The sequence below is a fragment of the Zalophus californianus genome, chromosome 4, assembly GCF_009762305.2.
Source record: "Zalophus californianus isolate mZalCal1 chromosome 4, mZalCal1.pri.v2, whole genome shotgun sequence".
Lineage (NCBI taxonomy): Eukaryota > Metazoa > Chordata > Mammalia > Carnivora > Otariidae > Zalophus > Zalophus californianus.
In genome coordinates, this window is record NC_045598.1 from 127,282,259 (window position 1) to 127,305,404 (window position 23,146).

The following is a 23,146-nucleotide window of genomic DNA, read 5'->3' on the forward strand; positions in this document are numbered from 1 at the left end:
CCCCGAAGGAACACACGAGCAGGGAAGGCAAGGCGCAGTGAGCACTAGGGCTTTCATTTCTTTTTGTTGTCTGATTGCTGTGGCTAGGAATTCCAGTACTATGTTGAATAACAGTAGTAAGAGTGGACATCTTTGTCTTGTTCCTGACCTTAGGGGTTTTTCCCCATTGAGTATGATATTCCTTGTGGGTTTTTCATATAAGGCCTTTATTACGTTTAGGTATGTTTCCTCTAAACCTACTTTGCTGAGGGCTTTTATCACAAATGAATGTTGTATTCTATCAAATGCTTTATGGATATATACTTTAAATACCATATTTAAAATACCATTTTATACTTTTTACTTTATATTTCCACATTTTCCTGAAAGTGACTAAATCACAGTATAAGAAGCTCCAATATGTTTTTCAGATTCTGTACTGTATTTTTGAAAGTTATGATAGATCTTAAAAGTTCTCATTACCTGAAAAAAACTATGTGTGGTGATGGACATTAACTATACTTACTGTGATCATTTTGTAGTATATATAAATATTGAATCATACACATTTGGAAGGTAATGTTATAGGTCAATTATGTATAAAAAACCCCCAATAAGATTACATCAACAAAAATCAGAAAATTCATTATTAGGTCTCATTGAGTTAAATAGTTTGATTGTACACTATGTTGGCAAGGATGTAGAAAAATAAAAATTCATACATTTCTGGTAGGAGAATTGGTAGACTCTCTGGAGAGAAATTTGGAAAATATCTGTAAATCAAAGTACATATCCCCTTTGACCCAGGAATTCCATTCTGAGAACTTATCCTACTTGTCCATATGTGAAATGACTTTTCAATCAAGTTCTTCAACAGAGTAATAGTGTGAGATTGGAAGCAATCTTAATATCAGCAGAAAACTGACTAAGCAAATTCTGGTATATCCATGCAATGGAAGACTATGCAGCTATATAAAAGAATGACAAAATTTTTGTGTTTTGTTATGGAATAATTGCCAAGATATTTTAAATGAAAAAAGCAACTAGTTGAACAGTGTGGATAGGTTGTTATAATTTATGAAAAAAGAAGAGATTTATCTCTATACATCTATATTTTATGTGTTTCCTTCCTTCTTTCCTCCCTCCCTGAATTTGTATCTAATATTTCTGTAAGAATCTGGTAGCACTGGCATCCTCTGTGGGGGAATGGTGACTTCAGGACAGAAATAGGAGGGAGATTTTTTTTGCTATATATCCTCTAAATATTTTGAATTTTGAACATTATCAATGTATTGTGTTATGTATTCAAAAATAAATACATCCCACTTTTTATAAGTTCATTTGAGCCCTACAGATTTCAAGACAAAAGGAATTACTCATTAGCAGAATAACCCTGATGTACTGAGACCCAACATCCTAAATAGTCATTTCCTTTAAAATGGAAACAAAAGTTGCTATCTAGTCAAAGGCTTCTTTCATTTTCTTCATCTCATAGAGTTCTACATGAAGGTAGGGATGATGACAGTTTACTGCCAAACCTCAGAAGACGAAAATTGGAACATAACAGATTAACTCAGAGAGAAGTGGAATGAGGTCAGGCCAGCACCTCGGTCAGGAGTTAAGAAATTATAGCTCCATTTCAGCTTCAAGAGTAACAGTGACTCATTCCTTAGCAGAAAATGAGATAAAGCGCATTGCAAAATGTCATTTCTTTACCTGCTTGGGAGCTGTGAGAATTAAATAAACTAACATTTTAAAAGAGTTTAGAATCCCTTGATAGGAAAGTGTTACATAAGAGTTTTATAATCCTGTGCTTTCTGTATCTTCCTTAAAAAAAAAAAAAAGCCAATGTTCTCATTACAAATGAGAAAGTAAATTGATACAAAACTAATTTTTGGGTGGCCATACTGGAAAAAGGTAAGTTCCTATTTTTGATGTTTGATCTGGGTTCTGTGCATTATATCCTCAAAATGCTTTTACATCCAAGGATAATTTTGTTTCTATGGATTGTCCTTCTAAACTGTACAAGACTTGCATTTTTGAAGTGTTTACAAATCAAGTATAGAGGGTCATTTTGAGCTTGTAATTACACGCATGTACTCTACCTCCCAAGTTGAGATGGGTACAGAATTTGTTCCAAACAGTTTTAATTTTAGCAATTCTTCTTAAATTCTTTGAGGAGAAAAATTTAGAAATTCATTTAACTTATTAAATTACAAACACATTTAGTCATGAAGAGTTCTGTGTTTTATTATACTTCTCTTAGGATTATGGTTTTCCAAGAGGAATGTAGGATGTTAATAAAAGAAGGATCTATAAATTTTAAATGGGTATTAAATGAAACTGAGTCACTAAAGCACATCCATGGATTTTTGTTAAAAAATCTTAATTGTAGATTCTTTGAAGAGTAAGAGTAATGGGAACATTCAGATCATAGTCAGTGTTTACTAAGTTTCTTTTTAAGTTAACCTGGGGTTATGGTATATTGTCAGTGAGGTAGCCTGAAAAAGATTCCTAGGCAAATCATGTTTTTCCTTCCACCCTCCTTTTGAGAATAACCAAGGTACATATTTGAATCACTAAGTGCTAAGTTATCTCTAAAGCTGCTCTTCTAACTCCAGATCAAACCAAACCTAAATTCTGTAATTGTTTGGTTTTGCTTTTGCTTTTCCTCGTCTGTCTCACAAGTCTATCTCTTTTTGTTTTTACATCATCTTGCACCCTTGACTCAGTTAAGTCTATGGATGTCATTAACACTTTCATCTTTTGGATTAAGAATGTGCTATACATCTTCAAAGATAATGTATCCTTTATGTATGAGGCATGAAAGGTAGAATTTCTATGTGGAAGGGTGTGTGAGTGGAATTTTGGCTGAAAAGAGTAAAAGGATGTTGAGAAAAATGTCAATTTTTGATATCAAAATGTTGGGTGGTGATGGAGGTTGTGTGGAGTTGAGTGTCACTACAATTTATTAAACATGGGTTATACTTATCACACTGGTTTGTGGTTCCCTAAAATTCAACAAGTGAATGAGGACATGTGCTTGAGTAAAAAAACCAGAATCTGAGAACAGACTGTACAAGAGAATAACGAAGTTCCTCAAGGGCTCAAAAAGGAGAATAAGCACATCTAGTTATGGCAGTTGGTAAAAACTTCTGATGATTTAACATCTGAGACTGGCCCTTTTGACAGGTGAAGTATTCTCAAAAGTAGGGAATTAATAGCTTACCCTCACCTCCTTTAAACCTTTGCTCAAATTCCCTACTTTTCTTCTACAACTTTGACCATTTGATAGGCTGTACTTTTTACTTTTTTTTTTTTTTGCCCATCTCCCTTCATTAGAATATAAGTTTCACACGGACAGGGATTACTGAGTTTTATCTATTGCTGTAGCCCTCAGCATCCAGAACAATGCCTACAACATGGTAGTCACTTAATATACATTTTGGAATACATTTCTACATCTGTATAAACAAGGCTTAGAGACTGAGACATATGGGACATATCTGGGGAATAGTGGATAAGCAAGTTTGGTTATATAAATATGTGTAAGTGATAAATTTGGAATAGTCTGTAGTCCCCCCCCCCCAATGACTTAATGAATATCTCTGAGCTCCTTGGTCTGAAGGTCCTGTTTCTATTCACTGGTGTATCCCACCACCCAGAGTGTGATTCACACAATGCCCAACAGATAGCATTGATTTAAGATCTGTTGAGAGAATGAACATGTTTGTAAGTTCTCAAGCTATGCTACCTTTTTTAGACTGTGATATTCAGTGGGTCCATAGAACTTATGGTTTGGCAACAAATAAACACAGAGTGTGGCCTGGCTCAAACTCAATAGTTTTTTCTCATTTCTAAGACAGCTGTTTCTTGCTGGTGGGTGGCTTTCTGACATGTGGTGATTTAGGGATGCGGATGGAGCGGAAAGGTAGAGAAGTAACTCCCTACATCTAAGTTACCTTGTAAACCTGAGAAATCTTAATGGACTTCTCTTCAAAACTTTTTTTGATCTTATTTTCTTGTGTTTAGGATCTAGAAGTGGTTTGAATTTTTTCCTGCCTTTTGGTACTCCCAATTTCTTTTTACTTCTGTTTATAAACTGGTCACTTCTTGACTGAACTTAGCTCTTTCTTGTAATATCTTTCTATAAGCAATGGGAAGAACCAACCCATGCTAATATTCTGGGTATTTGCAATGACTTTCCTCAGAGCTATAGGATAAATAGGCATTTTCTTGGTCTTCTGTGGGAAACAGAATGCCACAACGACCACTGGTGCATGTTCGCTCAGAACTCAGAGATCTCTGAGAAAACTCGAGATTGCAGGGTTAAAAATAACCTGAAAGGCTCAGAGTGAAATGCCCTTGGGACATGTGTGGTCAGTTCTAAAGTACGCAACAGAAGATGCCTTGTAGATAGGAAGCCAGCTGCAAACAGCACACTGTGCACTCCCCTCTTTGTTCCCGTGCCCTGTAAATTCTGTTTTAAAGATTCTTACGTGCTTGACTAATCCTGTGTACATGGAGCAGTGTGCCTTACTATGCCCCTGCTGTAGAAGGTATATAAGAGTATGGAAAATAAACCTCGGCACCTCAGGCTGTTTGCTCGGGGTCCCCTGTGCCTCGCTATACTGTCGTCTCTTTTTCTCAGTTCCTTCGCCGCCCCAGGCCCCCGACTCTGAGAGGTCGACAGTCTTCCAAGTACAGCTGATAATTTTACCAACTGTTAGCAAATGTTTTGTTATTGCATACTACTGGCCTTTTCTTTCCATATTGTGATATTTATGTTCCTTCCACCTACTTTCCAACTGCTAAGCTAGTATATTTTTGTTTTTGTTAAGGTAGCACTCTAATACACCATCTTCAGTATTAGTTGTGATGATGCTGAAAGGTAGCAGCATATGCCAGCCCAAATATGGCTGTAGGAATTTAGAACATGCCACCTCGAAGTATGCTGCTTTGGTGTCTTGATTATTTTGAGCTGTAGGCACTTTAAAATAGCAATTGAAGAGAGTGACTTTTTCTTTACTACCCTTATCAGTCGAAAAACACGTCCTCTAAAAGGATGTGTCATAAATCCTCTCACCAGGAGTTTCACCAACAAGGGCAGTATCACAGGAGAGACTAGAAGGTGGTACCACACACAGATAAACCCTGTCACAAACTATCATACCTCCCACCTATTCTTTGAAAGGCCCATTCATGAGAAACACCCAAGAAAAAGAGGGTAACCTCAGGGTAGCTTACAATTCAGACTTAAATGACGTCTTAATAGAGAAAGGGAAGAATGAATCTTAGGGCCTCTTTAGGGGTCTCTTAGGGGAGAGTAAATCAAGTATACTGTTAACTTCTATTTGTTTTTTTTTTTTTTTTTGCTGGTGTTAATTTTTTTTTAATTACAGAGGGTCTCAGCTAAGAACTCAGAAGGGTAGAAAGAAAATTATTTTTTCTCCCCTACAATGCTCAAATACAATATAACTCAAATACCAGAGAAATTTGTTCATTGATCATATAACAAAGGTGGGTATTTTAGGGTGGACAGCTTTTTCTCTGTGTGGTGATTCAGGGATCCAGAAATTTTCCATGTCATGGCTCCATCCTCTCAGGCCTTATTATTACTGTCATTCAGGCAGAAGAGAAAGGTTTGGAGGGAAAATTTCCTTTTATAGAGTCTTGGCCCAGAAAGGGCCCACATCACTTTTGTGTATATTTCAATGGATATGCCCAGTTGTATGGACATATATGGACTGTTGTATAACAGTCTACCATAGAAATGTCACCGCAGGAATCTCTGAAAGCCCAGAATACTTACATCCTAATAGGTACACAGTTTAGAGATGTGCAATTTTTCACTGTTTATTCATGGTAAGATCACATTTCCCTATAATCTTTGATGTTTCCTTTCTGTGTGACTAATAGTCTAAAAATTGGCAAGCATTATTCTGCATTTGTCCTTAAGATAACTTTAATTTCTGTTTCTGAACCTTCTGTTTTATTGAAATTACCTAGAATTCTGATTATAACCCTCTCAAATAAGTGTTCCCTTCTCAACCATTGATGCCATTTTCTGGCTTAATGGACATTCTCTAGAGACCCTTATTCATAGGTTTGATGAAGAAAAAGATGCTAAATATTACTGGTGAGAGAATTAAATTTTATTGCTCATGTCTCTTCTATTCCTCATTTGAGATTAAATCCATTTGTGATTGTATGATATGTACCTTATTTGTACAATTTATTAAGGAATAAATTATTCTAGCCAATATCCTGAGTTTTGTGAAGCTCAACATTCAGTACATATCATTTATCTTGACCAACCTTAATCAATTGATCTCTTGACCAGTAAGAGCTCTTACACTCCTGAAAGAAATTAGGCAACCCAAGAGATTTTGTTATTCTAAAATCACTGCTGTGTTTTCTTTATAATCTGTAAGTGTTTTCCCCAGTGTTTAAAAAAATACATCTGATAAATAGGATCTGTGATATATAGAGTCAACCTTAGATTTGTTAAAATAGAAATTTTGTACTCATTGCAAAAGTTCTCCAATCTCTTAGCATCATCTCCATTATTCAAATTTTCATATTGGAAAAAATTTTTAAAGTTTGCTGTCAATTATTTAAATATACTAAGGTAAAACATGCTTAGTTGGTTAAAACATATTATTAATCAAGAATAATGAGCAGTTTCCTCTAGATAGCTCTAGCCTGCTGGCATCCAGTGAATTTGTCCACCTATCAAAGATCACCAATCCCTATATTGGTCCATGTTTTTTCCCCTGCTAGATTATGTTCCATGTTCTGTACCTTTTCTTTTCTCAAAAACAGGATACTGATTCTTAGATCATTTTCAAAATTTACATTTTCAAAATGTAACTGAAATGTGAAAGAATGGAAGAACACTCATGATCAGATAGCCTCAAAGCAAAAGCAATTATCAGGAAAAGATCTAAGAAATATATTTGTGGGACCATGGGAATTTTAATCACTTTACTTTTATACAGCTAGAGAAACAAAATGGTAGAAAACAGGAAACTTCTTTAATCAAGCAAAGTCTTTGTGGTTGTGGTTGATGAATATGCAAAAGCTGCTCTGAATTTTTTTAGGGCATGGAAAATTGCCATATAGGCATCCCTAATAGCTGTTTCTAGGTTAAAAGAAAGGAATTGATTTGTTAATCAAGTATATCAGAGGCTTAAAGAGATAGAGACATTTCTGATTATGTAAAAAAACAAAATGACTCCTAAGCAGAGCACCTGAACTCTGATTTTCAAGTTAAAATATTTCTGGTAATTAGCATTATTGTATTCATTGAATTAGTCAACACCCCAAGGCAAAATCTAAAAGTTACATGAGGCTCTAACACAAGATTGTGTATCTCAGAGATGGTTCTCTCAAGAAACTTATCAGGCTCTTACAGAAATCCTACTTCCTCCATAAAACTTTAGTAATTGAAGAGATAGATAATTTTCCCCTAACTCACACCCTTGCTATTCCTTGAACCCTTAAACCCACTGCTCTACAGTAATTCTTTCTACTTATATCTTCATTGTTTTCATCTTTTGAATATTTATTCAGCCCTATATATGCTCTTGATTAGAATCCGAGTTAGAGTTGTTTTGATACTTTAAGGCAAGTAGATGGATGAATTAATTTCATTTGTTCATTCATTCAAGATTTGTCAAGTGCCTACTACTGCCAGGCACCAGGGAAACAAAGAGGAGTCAGAAACTGATCCTATCCAAAGAGGAATGATAAGTAGTATGCTTTTGGGGGTTCTCTATTCTGCAGCTATTTGTTTACATATTGTGTATCCCTTACTGGATTGAAAATTTACTGGATGATCAACTCTTTCTGGATTTCTCACTTTACAGATTAGAGACTGGAGGCACAGCAAAATTAAATTAGGTAATTTGCTGACATTCCTACAACTAGTACATGGAAAAGTCTGAATATGAACCCAGGAAGTGTATCTCCAGAGGTCATACTCCTATTAGTCACCATGCTTTCCACATTTGACCTGAATAAGACCTCACATAAATATTTAATAAATGCATTCAGATTGTGATAGTCAATTCCTGTAGGTCATTGGTACTCACTTACATGCTTGTGCCCTTCTGTCAGTCATCAGGGGAGAGCTCATTTCCCTAAAAATGGTTGTGGTCCAGGTTTCATTCTCACAAACAATGACCTCTAAAACCCAGTAAGGCAGCAGAAATCATTCCACATGTATGCAGCTAGAAAAAAGTATGGTAGAAAACAGGAAACTCCTTTAATCAAGCGCAGTCTTTGTGGCTGTGGCTGATGAATACGCAAAGGTTGTTCTAAGTTCATGGGTCGAAGAAATGGCACCAAAGTATAGTCTGTATACTTGATAGAAAACCTGTTAGTCACCAAGAAGCCCCTCACTGTCCCTGAAAAAAAGAATGTTCTCTATCCTTGATCATGTGGTAATGTCCTTCAAAGTGGAAACGGTGAGAAATTCACATTTGATAAAGCACAAACCATATGCTCAAACCTTGTTATTTTTCCAGGTGAAATCATGAGAATAAATGCAAAGGGTGACCTATAAAGAACAGAAAAATAAAAGGGAAACCCAAGGGGTGGGTCAAGGAGTAATGGTCTAAGTCTCAGCTGGGCTACGTTCCTGGAGGCCTGACTGTGCACATAAACTTCTTTTTAGCATCAGCTGGAGTCACTCTTCTCTTCCATCAATGCCTCCCTGTTCACCATACACAATTCAGAGATCCATTAAGTCTCAGATCTGCAAGACACTCATTTTAGCGGGGATGAAATGGGGGAGAAAAGATACTGTAAGCATAAAGTGACATAAATGCTAAGATACAATAGTCTGTGGAATTCAGTTAGCGTCAAAGAATTCAAGGAGAAGTGGATGCTTTAACCTAGTCTTTAAAGATATTCACCAAGTGGACTAAGAGAAGAAGAACATTCCAGAGAACAGGAATGGCTTGAGAAAAGGCACTTAAGAGAGAAACTACAATCAGTTTAGTGTGGCTAGGGAAATAAACACTGAGCCAAGAACAGTGATGGAGGATGAGAAATGTTTGAGAGGCAGGCTGGGTGTGGTTTTGAAGGGCCCTATGGGGCATGGCAAAGAGCTTGAAGTCTATACCTCAGGCCAGTGATTTATTTCCCTGGCTACGTATGGAATCACCTAGCGAGGTTTTAAAAATATACTAAAAACCAAGCTTCACCTGAGCGATCTAGTCAATCTCTGGCAGTGGGGCCAAGTATAATCTTCCTAGGTGATTTGATGAGCAATCTGGGCTGGGAATTACTGTTGCTGACAATGGGGACCCTTAAAAGGTTTTAAGGAAAGATGTAACATGGTCAATTTTTTCAGAAAGATCACCTTGGCTACAATACGGCGAATAAATAGGAGTAATATGTGAGGTGACAGAAAAGCAATTTGGGGGAACCGGTGTGATTCAAATGGAAGGAGATCAGGGCCAGAACTGTGGCAGTGAGAAAGCAGAGGAGAAGTGAGTGGCTCCGTCTTCTACCCTGGATCTGGCAACTGACTAGAATGGATATGTGGGTGGAGGATGGAGTGGATTACAAAAATGACCACAGGTTTTTCTCATGTTTTCACAACTTGCAATCATCTCATCAAGAATCAGAGTCTGTTTTTCCATCCCTTGAATCTGGGCTGGCCCTGTGACTTCCTTTGGCTGGTAGAATGTGGCAGAAGTGTAACTGGAGTTCCAAGCTTTGGTTCCAGGAGCTTTGTCAGTTTGCTTAGGGATCCCTGTGACCTCTGAGTCAACAAACCCAGGCTAACCAGCTAGATGATTGAGAGACACATGGTCCAATTGTCATCCCAGTTCACAGCCTGCTAACACTAGAAATGAGTGAAGCAATGACAGGTGATGGCAGATGCATGAAGGATCCTGGCTGAGATCACCTTCTATGGGGGACTGTGCTGGACCTGACTTCTTAAACTGTCCAGTTATATGAACTTTAGTTATGGCAGTTAGTATCATCCATCAAGAGTGACTACTTTAGGGGTGACTGGGTGGCTCAGTCGTTAAGCATCTGCCTTCGGCTCAGGTCATGGTCCCAGGGTCCTGAGATGGAGCCCCACATCAGGCTCCCTGCTCGGCGGGAAGCCTGCTTCTCCCTCTCCCACTTCCCCTGCTTGTGTTCCCTCTCTGTCTCTCTCTGTCAAATAAATAAATAAAATCCTTAAAAAAAAAAAGAGTGACTACTTTAAAGTTCAAAAGCTAGTCTCAAACTAGGTTAACACTGAAACTGGAAAGTCTTACAAGCAAAGGAAACATAGTCAACTTAAAAATACTATGGCATTGGCCCAAGGTCATGTCTACCTAGTTTAGTAAATAAAGATCACTAAGGTAATCATCATAATAATGCCAGTTTTTTTTTTTTACCTTTGAAAGAACGTTTTTAATGTATTCCTGCTTTTTTCCACATATTGTATTGTTTCTCAATGTTTTGTTATTGAGTTGACTAATTACCAATAGCCACACAGAGAAAACTATATGCCACATCTGAAATTTATGTTCCTGAAATTTAATCCGTAACTGCATTTGGACATCTCCCTGGGTTATGTTTCCTCTCTTTCAAAAATCATGCCAGATAAAGCAAAAGTAATGTTGCTTTATTACTTTACAAAGCCTTTAACAAAAAAGATGGAAATGCTATTTCCTACCCCAAACCTATTGACAGGTTTAAATTTTGGTTTCTTCTTCACTTTTATCCTTCAATATCATTTATAATGCTCCTCTGTGTTCAGGTAGCTCACCAAGTCACTGGCTGTTTAAGGCCATCGTATTAGATTTTACTGCTTAATTACAACAAATTTAGCAACTCTGTTTTATTATTTCACCATTTCAACTGGGAGTGGTTTGGTTTTTTGTTCAGGGTGCCAAAGGCTGAAATCAAGGTGTCAGCTCAGGCTGTGGTCTCATCTGGGACTCAGGATCTTTTTACATTCTCCCCAGTGCTGGTGAAATGTTTCCTTGTGACTATAGACTGAGGTCTGTCCCTGCTTTCCCTCTAGTCAGCTGGAGCCCCTGCAATTTCTTGCTACATGTCAGTTCTTAGCATGGATGTTTGATATCCTCCAGGCCAGCAGGAGTGCAAGTGCATTTCTCTGATTTCCTCTTTTGCAACCAGCTGGAGAAAACATTATTTCTCCATGATTAGGTAAGGCCCACTTGGATAATCTCCCTGTTAAAATGTCACATGATTTGGGGCCCTAATTACATCTGCAAAATCCTTTTACAGCAGTACCTAGATTAGTGTTTGATGGAATACCTGGGAGAAGATGTGTATATACCAGGCCCAAGAATCTTGAGGACCATCTTCGAATTCTGCCTACCCTAGCCATGATTAAGAAATATGCCTATAATGGCACCATCAGTTCCTAATGAAAATGGGAACAAATGACTCCAACAGCGTGAATTCTATCACCCATCTTCTTCCTCACAAGTTTCCCAATCAATAAACTGTCCAGGTAGATGTTAGACCTTTTAAAGGTGCAGGGACCACAAGTATTCCAAAGTTCCTATAGATCCAAGTGTATGACCTGGGAGAGTACCAAGAAGGATTAGAGAACAGTCAACTTCAGCACGGTGCTGAGGAAGGAGAGTCACACCAGGGAAAGGCATCTGGGAATTTCACATACAAGAGAAGGAGAAGGGATGATGCAGTTTTTCCCCCACGGAATTTTACAGTTCTTGACATCCCACTCGGTGGTACCTGACAAACCACTAATTTGTGAGGCTATGTTTTAGTTTGAAAAAATGTCAGACTTTTGGATACAGGACAGTTTTTAATCTGAAAGCTCTCTGAATGAGAAAACTGGAAACAGAAGCATCATTAATTTTTCTTTTAACAGAATCTGTAAATTCTACATAGAAATTTTGTGATCTTACATAAAGCATCTCTATTACTTCAGAGCACAAAGAATTTGTGAAGAAATGTAGGCAGAACGGGTGTTCAGACCCTAATTTTACTTACCTGCAAACTGTCTCCCTTCCATCATAACTTTATTTAAATCATGGCTATGCTCTTAATTAACAATTTAATTGGTTGGCGCTTTCTCAATCCATTTCTCTGGAGGCATGGTTTTCTGTTTAACTTTCTTGTTTTAATTCTTCAGCAAAACCATAAAATTTAATTAGGAAAGTAACCAGCTTTGTAACATTGGTTCTAGATCTAATTAGCTATGCTGTGACCATACCTTCTCAGATTTCACTCAACTTTGCACAGACATTTTGCATTTGTTCATGTTTTGGATAAGACATTGTGAATTTATAGCCTAGGCATGAATCCCATTCACTTTCACTTTTCCAAAGATCCTTAGTTATAGCCAATGAAGTCAGAAAAATTAACTTAAAGCATCCATATATGCTATTAAAATAAGAGCCATCAAAAGGTCAGGATGTAGGGTTGTTACCTTACCATGTGTATGGTTTTCCTATTGCTTTTCTATTTCTGTTGCTTTTCCATTGCTGCAGAGAAAATTACCATAAACTGAGCAGCCATTTGCCATCTCATAGTTCTGTAGATCACAAGTCCAGATACAGTTGCCTGGATTTTCTCTTCAGGGTCTCACTGGGCTAAAAGCAAGATACCAGCTGGGCTGTGATTTCATTTGGACCCCAGGGTCATCTTCCAAGCTCAGATGGTTGTGGCAGAATTCAATTCCTTGTAGTTGTGGGACTGACATCCCCATATCCTTGCTGCTTATCAGCTGGAGGTGGCTCTCACCTCCTCAAGGCCAGCAGCATTTCTTATCACATGGCTCCTATGGACAGCTCACAACATGACAGTTTGATTCTTCTTTGAGACCAGGAGGAGGAGCACTTCTTTGACTTCTTTCTCCATCAACAGCTGGAGGAAATACTTTGCTTTTTTTTTTTTTTAAGATTTATTTATTTCAGAGAGAGAGAGACAATGAGCAGAGGGAGAGAGAGAATCCCAAGCACACTCCCTGCTGAGCATGGAGCCCAATGCAGGGCTAGATCGCATGAAGCTGAGATCATGACCTGAGCCAAAATCAACAGTCAGACACTTGACTGACTGAGCCACCCAGGCACCCCAGAATCACTCTGCTTTTAAATGGCTCATCTGATCAGGTGAGGCCCACCCCAGGTCATCTCCATTCTGCCACATAATGTAATCTATCAAGGAAATGACTATCTCATCATATTCACAGGCCCTGGCCAGAATCAGAGGCGAGATTATGCAGGGTGTAGACACCAGGGGGCAGAAATTTTGGCGCCATCTTAGAATTCTGCCTACCACACTATGCATGAGGGAAAGGAAGCAACTAAAAGCTCCCTTCACCTTGGAGGCAGTGCATGAGGTGTGCAAAGGAGCTGTTAACAACAGTGCCAATTCTATCCCATCAGCTCGACAGGCATTAGATGACAGACAGTCATCTTTCTTCTCTGTAGGCTGCTTTCTCTGCCTGGCCAGAATTCCTGCTTTCAGTGGTACAAGTGGATCAGTCAATGAATTCAATTGAATTTAAAATGACATCCAGTTAACATGATGCTTTTAGACAGAAATGTATTTAAGCTCAGTGCTTCAAATTTCAACCCAATAAAACTATTTCTTTGGTAAAAAGAAATGAAGAAATGTGCAGGAAAATCAGCACAGCAGGCCTGTAACTCCTGTTCTTAGAAAGGCCTACTTGCAAGTGTGGCCATTAGCTGGCATCTGGAAACAGGGTGGTAGGATCCCTCCTGAAATCTAACCGAGAAGAGTGGTTCACTGTACACCTAAACTGTGCAAACAATATAGTTCATGCTGAACACCTGCTTTCCCTTGAAGAATCTGGAATTTTGGTATGTATTTGGCAGAGAGGGCCTACATGACTAGGCCCCAATAAAAACCCTGGGCACTCAGTCTATAATGAGCTTCCCTGGTAGACAATATTTTACATATGTTATCACAACTCCTTGTTGGGGGAATTAAGAACATCCTGTGTAATTTCACAGGGAAATACTTCTTGGAAGCCTGTGCCTGGTTTCTTCTGGACTTCATGCTATGTGCTTTTTCTCGTTGCTGGTTTTGCTTTGTATCTGCTTGCTAAATAAATCATAGCTGTGAGTAGGATAATTGGCTGAATTGTGAGTCCTGCAAATCTCTGAGCCTGGGGGTGGTATTTTGGACTCAAGGAATAAAGTAAATGAGAACATGACAATGTACACATTGAGTCTAGGCTCCACTGCCCAGCAAGCTTGGCCTTATTCCTCTCCATTGGGAAAATGATCAGAGTAAACAGACTAGAGGCAGGAGGCAGGCCTCACGTAGCTTCTAGAGGATTTGGAGCTGTCTGGATGTGTGCTCCAATGCCACACCGTGACCCAGGGCAAGTTACTTGACCTCTGCCTCTCCTAATTTCTTCCGCTGTAAAATAGCGATAACTGTACCCACCTCATAGAGTTGTTAAAAGGAGACAATTTATAGGAAGAACTCAGACTATGACTGGTGCAGTGACTCAGAGGGGCTGGATGTAATTCTCTCTGGTGTGGGACCACTAGAGCATCGTCAACATTCTGATATTAAATCCCTTGCTTCCCTTCACTCTGCTCCCCTCTTCCTCACCAGCCCCCTTTCCCTCCCTTCTCTTACTTGTCCTCTATGCTCCTTCACATCCAAACCATTTCCTCGCCCAGATTACTACCTTTCCTCAAGGACTAAATGAAAAGATGCAGTTTTTTTAAGTGTATATAGAAGTGTGTACAGAAAAGGGCACAATATGTGTTCTCATCAGTGTCCACAGTCCTTTCTGTGCTCAACATCATTTTGTTCCACCTACGATTTAGAAGAGTTTTTAAGTAACCCTCCCAGTCCTCACTGATGAAATTTTATTACTTTTGATAATGACGAGTGCTTATCCCATATAGAACTATGCTATTTTATTTTTACAGTATTCTTTTTTAAAAAATTTTTTATTGTTATGTTAATCACCATTCATTACATCATTAGTTTTTGATGTAGTGTTCCATGATTCATTGTTTGTGCATAACACCCAGTGCTCCACGCAGAACGTGCCCTCTTTAATGCCCATCACCAGGCTAACCCATCCCCCCACCCCCCTCCCCTCTAGAACCCTCAGTTTGTTTTTCAGAGTCCATCGTCTCTCATGGTTCGTCTCCCCCTCCGATTTACTCCCCTTCATTCTTCCCCTCCTATCTTCTTCTTCCTTTTTTTTTAATGCTATTTTATTTTTATAACTTTGTAAGACCTACCATGTAAATGTATTTACAAATGGTGTGTGCGGGGGTGGGGGGCAGATTCTTTCACAAGTATTTTTTCCCCAATACTTGGTTAAGCATATTTGTTTCCTGAAATACTGGACTCCATGGTGTAAAGTAGCTATTTTGTTTTTTCCAATGGTGTATCTAAAAAACAATTTTAATGGAGATCGGAGCTTCTACTGGAAAACTGCTTTGCTTCTTTGCAAATGTTGAGTCCCTGAAGGGCTGTTTAGATAGTGTTCAGATATTGCTGCCGAAAAGACTATAAGGAGGTTAATTATCAGAGGAAAGTTCATGTCAGTATCCTGCAGCAGAGATTCCTTCGAGAAGGAAAAGAGGTTTAGGAAATGTCTGGTGAGCAGTCTCTGGTACAGGATACAATCACAATTTGGGGTGAGCTCCTGCATTTTCACTTTGAGTCCTTGTAATGAGACCCAAGCTTAAATTGGACAGGGCATGTGTAAAAGCTAGGAATGAGGAAAAAGAAAGGAAATGAATAAACACCAAGTTCAATACTTCATTTGTAAGTACATTCAATATTTCAAGGAAAGATGTCAAAGAGAAAAATCAAGCCAAAAATAAAGGACCAAAAATTTGATAATTGCAAATATCTCCAGAAGCCAATGAGTCTGTCTCTCTTCTCTTATCCCCCTAACATCTTCTACAGGTAGGACTGTCCTCCAGGCATTGAGGACACATGTTTTTCTATCCCATTTTGGAGATTAAGGAGGCCTTCTTGGTAATCTGTTTTGCCAACCATCAAAAAGAAGCTAAGCCACCCCATATTTTATGGCCTTACCTCTGTTTTCCATAGGCCTAGAAAAGAGCCCATCACTACACTTCTCATCATAACTTTCTAGCTAAAGCTAACACTCAATTATATTCAGTATTAGGGAGATGAGAAATTCTCTATCTTTGAAATCCACAAAATTCGCCAAAGATTGAATAATCAGAGCCCTTCAACCTTTGCCAATAGAATTTTCTTATCAGATCCACTGAAACATACCAAAATTAATTAACTTGAATTTCTTTTATTTTCCTCAATTCTCTTCTGCTTGAATTTAATTAGAATGGAAGTATAGATGATCAGCAGGAAAATTTTAAGAAGGAAAAGTGAAGCTCTGGAAAATTATAAACAAAATTCACTCATTCATTAAAAACAACAAAAAATATTTACTGAACTTATAGGATATTCCTCACACTGACATCACAGCAATGAGAAAAGTAGACAAAAGCTCTCTCATGGAGCTTACATTCTACTAAGGAGATGGAAAATAAATGAACTCATAAATAGATAATGGGTAAGACACATCATATTTTGAATAACCTTAACTTATCCTTTAAAAGCTCTTTCAAGTTATCTCTTAGCATGATTTTTCCCCTTGGCTAATTAATTCCACTTATTCAACTCCCATCAGCAAAGCCCTGTAAACACATTATAGGTGTAAGGGATAAGTGAGTGGAAGCTCTCTTACCTTAAGTTGGTGATAGATTTTCTTCAGTGCATTTGCTTCTTCTTCTGTATTGGGAATAAGTCGAATCACCTTATCACTATAAGAAAGGAAAGAAATGGTGTTATTTACCTTTCAAAACTAAGGATTTAGCCAGCTCTGTTTACCTTTTAAAAAACTAACTTTGCAATTAGGAAGAAAAACAGCAAACTCTGGACTGGACCAATACCACCAATACCTAGGGCACCCAGGAGCCCCACATTGGTCTTTTTTCCCCCTGCCTTAAGACTATTGGTTTTTCCGGTGCTCCTGGGTGGCTCAGTAGTTACGTGTCTGCATTTGGCTCAGGTCATGATCCCAGGGTCCTGGGATCGAGCCCCGCATCGGGCTCCCTGCTCTGTGGGAAGCCTGCTTCTCCCTCTCCCACTCCCCCTGCTTGTGTTCCCTCTCTCACTGTGTCTCTCTCTGTCAAATAAATAAAATCTTTAAAATAAATTAAAAAAAAAGACCATTGGGTGTTTTTCCATCAGCTTTTAAAGATTACATATTCACACTTAAGCAGGGAAAGGCCAAAAACACAGAAACAATGGTAACAGGGACAACGACTTTCATGAATAGCTCAGAGCAGATGCCAAATAAGAAATTTCTGATGACAGAAGTAAAAACATTCTTTTTAAAAACCTAATGCTGAAAAGGAATGTGACTTTCAATAAGAGCATATACACTATGGAAAATTTCTGGTTTGGATTTTTCCTACACTGAAAACAGTAAAGATAAGCTCATTTCTATGGGCCATCTTATATCTGTAGTACAGAGCTTCCCAAGTGCATATGGGGCCAAACTGGAGGGCCACCAACTGTTTCAAGTGTGCCACAAGATATCAATGGCTATAAAAATTTTTAAGTGATAAAAATTTAAAATTTTTTACTGCCATTAAATTGTACCACAGCTGAAATTATATTTGAACACTCTAAAAGTTTCTTTTAGTAAAGATCTTGAACAGTTTAAGAAGCCTGGATGAGTCGTGCTCTCTGTCAGAGAGTTCTCTATAGTGGTGAACTTCCCCCAAGGTTTGTCAGACAGCTGTTATTATTTTTAGTTATGTCATGATGGAGACAGGATGGAAAGCACAGGTCTAGTATATAATAATCACAAATGGTTCAATGTGCTTTGTATAGGGCGTAATTATTAAGTATTTATTAATGGATTGGTATAAAAGATATTATTGAGAATAATTGGTTTCTTTTTTAAAATTTTATTATGTTATGTTAATCACCATACATTACATCATTAGTTTTGGATGTAGGAGAATAATTAGTTTCTAGAGGAAATGTAAGAGTTCCCTGTACTAAATAGAGTACAACAGGAATATTTTTCATAACCCTCTACATTTTACAATGTGTGAAGATAAAGTAGATTAGTAATACTAGACATACACACACATACACACACACACACACACGCACACAGCACATGACAAAAACTCTAGCAGTTCACCCACAACTTATCTCTTCAACCTCAAAGGTATACTGGAGTAAGAATGGACTATGCACACTTTCCCATGGTTTTACTACTTGGTGAATAGCAGTGTCCAAGGCTGGGTAAGATTAATAGGAAAGTCACTGAACCCCAAGGGAGACTTCCAGATTTGTTGGAGAATTATTCGTTAGGGCTGTGTATTCATTTCCAATCACTTTAGCTTTGTTATTTCAAATGATCCTGTTCTATCTTCTTTAGGCCTATGCATTAAAAGGCGCTTGGTTTGTTGATAATTTAGTATGGCACTACACTCATAATGTGTCACTTTAGTTTCCTCAGAATCACACAAAAGCACCCCTCATTATCAATGCCATGAAGTCTATTTTTCCAGAATCTACTTTCTTAGTAGTGGCAAAGAAAAAAGTCATCAAGTCATTGTGAAACAACTCCAAATATGACCTTTAGAATTTAAACGTAATTTACACCTTTTCTCTTTTTTGTTTCTGGGACACAATTCTGTCCTTTATTTTTCCTAGATTCTTCATATCCTGGCCTCTCCCACCTGACCCAATATAATTCTTGGCAGAGAAAGGCAACTCCGCTGGGTGATATAGTTGTTTTTGAGGGATGGATCACTTGACAGCTTGCTGAAAATCACCTCCATCTGGGGCCCTACAGCTCCTCAAGAGTGCAAAGAAAGCAATCTGTAGCTGTTTTACAGCCATAGGAAGATTTTTTTTTTTAAATGATGGATTATTCAACCTGGCAATTGATTCCTCTTCTGTGAATATAGGATAAAAGGTGACCATGCCTAGGATTTTTACCTCTGAAAGTGATTTCTCAAACCCAGGTTTGTCACTTTTATCACACGAAGTTCACTTCATCACAACTTGTAGAAATTCTCAGGTGTGACTCGAGAAATGTGTTTAGTACCGTTTGATTACTTATCAGAGAGCAGAGAAAAAGGAAAGTTATTTAGGAAGACCCACGTAATGTTATATTTTGTAAACCCATAAATTTTCTTAGACTAACCAGTAACCAAAACCAACAAGAGTAATCTATTCAGCATGCAAAACCGAATGCTCCCCAAAGGCCCCATTTCTTCCATCAAACGTAAAGCTCACTCTCCCTAGATCTGAGAGCTAGTCTTTTTTTGAAGGGGTGAACAATAATTCAGTAATACACACAGGAAGGTTTCAGGAAGTACAGTAGCTCCTGGAATTCAGAGAAAAACCAGCTATGTACAACTATCAAAGGTAAGTGGAAAGGCTTTCCTTATAACTGATGGCTTTTTTCAACCGCTAGGTGGCAACATCAATTTAAGACCCCTTGGCTACCCTTTGTGATTAAGTTGAGAGAATCAAAGATCTGCATAGGGGGAAATCGGAGGGGGAGACGAACCATGAGAGACTATGGACTCTGAGAAACAAACTGAGGGTTCTAGAGGGGAGGGGGGTGGGGGATGGGTTAGCTGGTGATGGGTATTAAGGAGGGCACGTATGGAATGGAGCACTGGGTGTTATACACAAACAATGAATCATGGAAAACTACATCAAAAACTAATGATGTAATGTGTGGTGATTAACATAACATAATAATAATAAAAAAAAGATCTGCACAGGGGTTGAGGATAGGGAGCTGACTGGGCAACCAGCTGCTCGTATGTGTATGTGTTTGTAAATCAGATATTTCTATGGGAACCTATATAAAATTTTCATAGAGAACATAGGCATTTTAAATCAGTTTAAAAATGGTATATAGATGCAGAATATTCCAGATAACTAATTGCCCAGTAATTTTGTATTCATTCATGATATATTTTGTCCCCTTGCCTTATAGGACAAATAAGGTTATGTTGCTATCATGCTAGCACCAAGTTGCAAGTTGATTACTGATCCTAATGTACAGTAGCAACTACATGAATGGCCCTATTAAACACATTTAATCAATTTAAAAAGTATTATTAAATGCATAATGAGAACATATGCACCCAGAGAAGAATATTTGGCAAAAGAGCACCTTCTCTAACCTTTTACAATCTGTCTGGGCTTCAGTTTCCTCATCAAAGGAGTGAGCAATAAACTAACTCAGTTGCCTTCCCGTGTTAAAGTTCTAAGACTATGCTGCTCAAAGCTGATGCCTACTATATTTAGTGCTATGCCTCGACGGCAACACCTACAGAAGAATGTGCTTTATGGGTAACCGGAGACTCCTCAGACTCCTTTGGAAAGACACAGATCTGAAGCTCCAGATTTTTCCTTCTGGGTCTTGGCATGAACTTTCACAATTGATTCCATTATTAAACTCTAAATTTCTTTGTAAGTTAGAGAACCAGTTTACAAACCTATGCTTATAAAAATGAAAATAGTACCGCAGATACAAAATAAAGTTCCCCTTCCAGTTCTCTTTCACACCAAACTTCCATTGTCCCCTAGTGGCCATTGTTAATTTTTTGTGACCCATTCCTGACTCCTTTGCATTTACACACAGGACGGTTTCATAGCATTTTCTAATACTAATTTGCTTTTATTTCTCACTTAACATGTTACTTTTGAAACACTTTTTTAAATAAATGGCTGGATTCTATTTGCCAATGTCTTATTTTGGAGTTTATGCCTATATTCATAAGGGAGACATTTTAAAAAATAAACTTTTTATAAACCAAAAAAATGTTCTTTTTGAATTACCCCTGTTTGATGTTGGTATCCGCATTAAGTTATCCTCATGAAACTGGAAACTTCCCACCCTTGTAATATGCTTTGACAAATTGACACAGAAACTATGTCCCTGATTATTTTGTAGAATATATCCATAAAATTATTCAAGGTGGGACCAACTCTTTTTTTTTTTTTTTTTTTTTGCAGTTGGGGGTTAGATATCTACCTTCTAAATTATTTTGTGGTCTATTCAGTTTTCTTCCAGGCTTTTTGAGTTAATTTTGGTAATTTACATTTCCTGGAAAACCATCCATTTGTTTATATAAATTATAGCAAACTTAATTGCAATGTCTTATAATTTATCTGTAGCTTTGTCCCCTTTCTATGTCCTAATGTTATTTGTAGTTTTAAATATAAATTCTTTAATCAGACTTTCCAAAGATTTTGTTTTTTAAAAATCATTGCTTTGATGAGTTATATTTATATATATATATAATTTCTACTTCTATCTTTATGAATTACATACTTTATTTTTTTAAAAGACTTTATTTATTGATTTGAGAGAGAGAGAATGAGAGATAGAGAGCATGAGAGGGAAGAGGGTCAGAGGGAGAAGCAGACTCCTTGCTGAGCAGGGAGCCTGATGTGGGACTCGATCCCGGGACTCCAGAATCATGACCTGAGCCGAAAGCAGTCGCTTAACCAACTGAGCCACCTAGGCACCCACATACTTCTTTCTTTAGATCTACTTTGTTACTCTAGTTTTTTTTTTTTTTAAGGCTTCACTCTATTTTATTATTTTTTAAAGATTTTATTTATTTTTATTTGACACACAGAGAGAGAGAGTGAGAGAGAGAAAGCACAAGCAGGGGGAGTGGCAGGCAGAGGCAGAGGTAGAAGCAGGCTCCCCGCTGAGCAGGGAGCCCGATGCAGGGCTCAATCCCAGGACCCTGGGATCATGACCTGAGCTGAAGGTAGCCACTTAACTGACTGAGCCCCCCAGGCGCCCCCATTACTCTAGTTTTAATAGGGGATATTTTTATTGATATTCAGATCTAAGTTGGTGATTTTAGGTTTTTGTAATTCAACTTTTTTTTAAAGCTTTTATTTATTTGACAGAGACAGCAAGAGAGAGAACACAGTCAGGGTAAGCGGGAGAGGGAGAAGTAGGCTCCCCGCTGAGCAGGGAGCCCGACGTGGGGCTCGATCCCAGGACCCTGGGATCATGACCTGAGCCAAAGGCAGACACTTAACCGACTGAGCCATCCAGGTGCCCCTCAACTTATTTAAATTAAAAAACAAGTCACCCATTTCTCCCAGACCCCATCCCTTGCCTCTGACAGCCACCAATCTGTTCCCGAAGGTTTTTTTTTTTTTTTTTTAGGTTTCATATATAAGAGAGATCACATAGTATTTGTCTTTCTCTGACTTATTTCACTTTATACAATGCCCTCAGGGTTCATTCACGGCACAAATGGCAAGCTTTCCTTTTTTTTATGGCTTAATAATACTCCATTGCGTGTGTGTGTGTGTGTGTGTGTGTGTGTATTACAATTTCTTTATCCATTCATTCATTCATTGATGGTCCCTAGGTTGTTTCAGTATCTTGGCTATTGTAAATAATGCTGCAGTAAACATGGGGTGTAGATATCTTTTTGAGTTAGTGTTTTCTTTTTCTCTTGATAAACACCCAGAAGTCGAATTGTTGGATCATATGGTAGCTATACTTTTTAAAAAAGAACCTCCATACTGTTTTCCATAGCGCTTGTATCAATTTATACTCCCCACCAACAGTGCACAAGGGCTTCCTTTTTTTCCACATCCTTGCCAACACTTACATTTTTGATGATAGTCATTCTAACAGAAGGGGGGTGAGATTTCATTTTGGTTTTGATTTGCATTACCCTGATGATTAATGATGTTGAGCACCTTTTCATGTGCTTGTTGGCTATCTGTCTATCTTCTTTGGAAAAACTGTCTAGATTTTCTGCCCATTTTTTAGTTAGTTTTTGGCTATTGAAATGTATGAATTCTTTATATGTTTTGCATACTAGCTACTCATGGGACAGGTGGTTTGCAAATATATTTCTCGCATTTGGTAGGTTGACTTTTCCTTTTGTTGATGCTTTTCTTTACTATGCAGAAGCTCCATTTGATGTAACCCCCTTTGTTTATTTTTGCTTTTGGGATCAGATTCAAAAAATCATCACCAAGACCTATGTCAAAAGTCTTACTGTCTGTGTTTCCTTTCAGGAGTCTAATGCTTTCAGGTCTTATATTTACATCTTTAATTAATTTTCATGTATGGTGTAAGATAGTGGTCCAG

The 23,146-nt window shown here is 38.0% G+C and overlaps 1 protein-coding gene and 1 long non-coding RNA gene across 2 annotated transcripts in view; one reads left to right on the top strand and one right to left on the bottom strand.

Moving 5' to 3' along the window:
- The window catches only part of CPA6 (carboxypeptidase A6), a 353,130-nt gene that overhangs the window by 175,022 nt on the left and 154,962 nt on the right, over nucleotides 1-23,146 (bottom strand). Inside the window, exon 2 of the mRNA XM_027620329.2 lies at nucleotides 16,709-16,784. Within this exon, the coding sequence (XP_027476130.1) occupies nucleotides 16,709-16,784 (76 nt within the window). The remainder of the gene's footprint in view (nucleotides 1-16,708; nucleotides 16,785-23,146) is intronic.
- LOC113936767 overlaps nucleotides 1-23,146 on the top strand; it is a 62,972-nt gene that overhangs the window by 29,688 nt on the left and 10,138 nt on the right. The gene's annotated exons all lie outside the window — the stretch shown is intronic.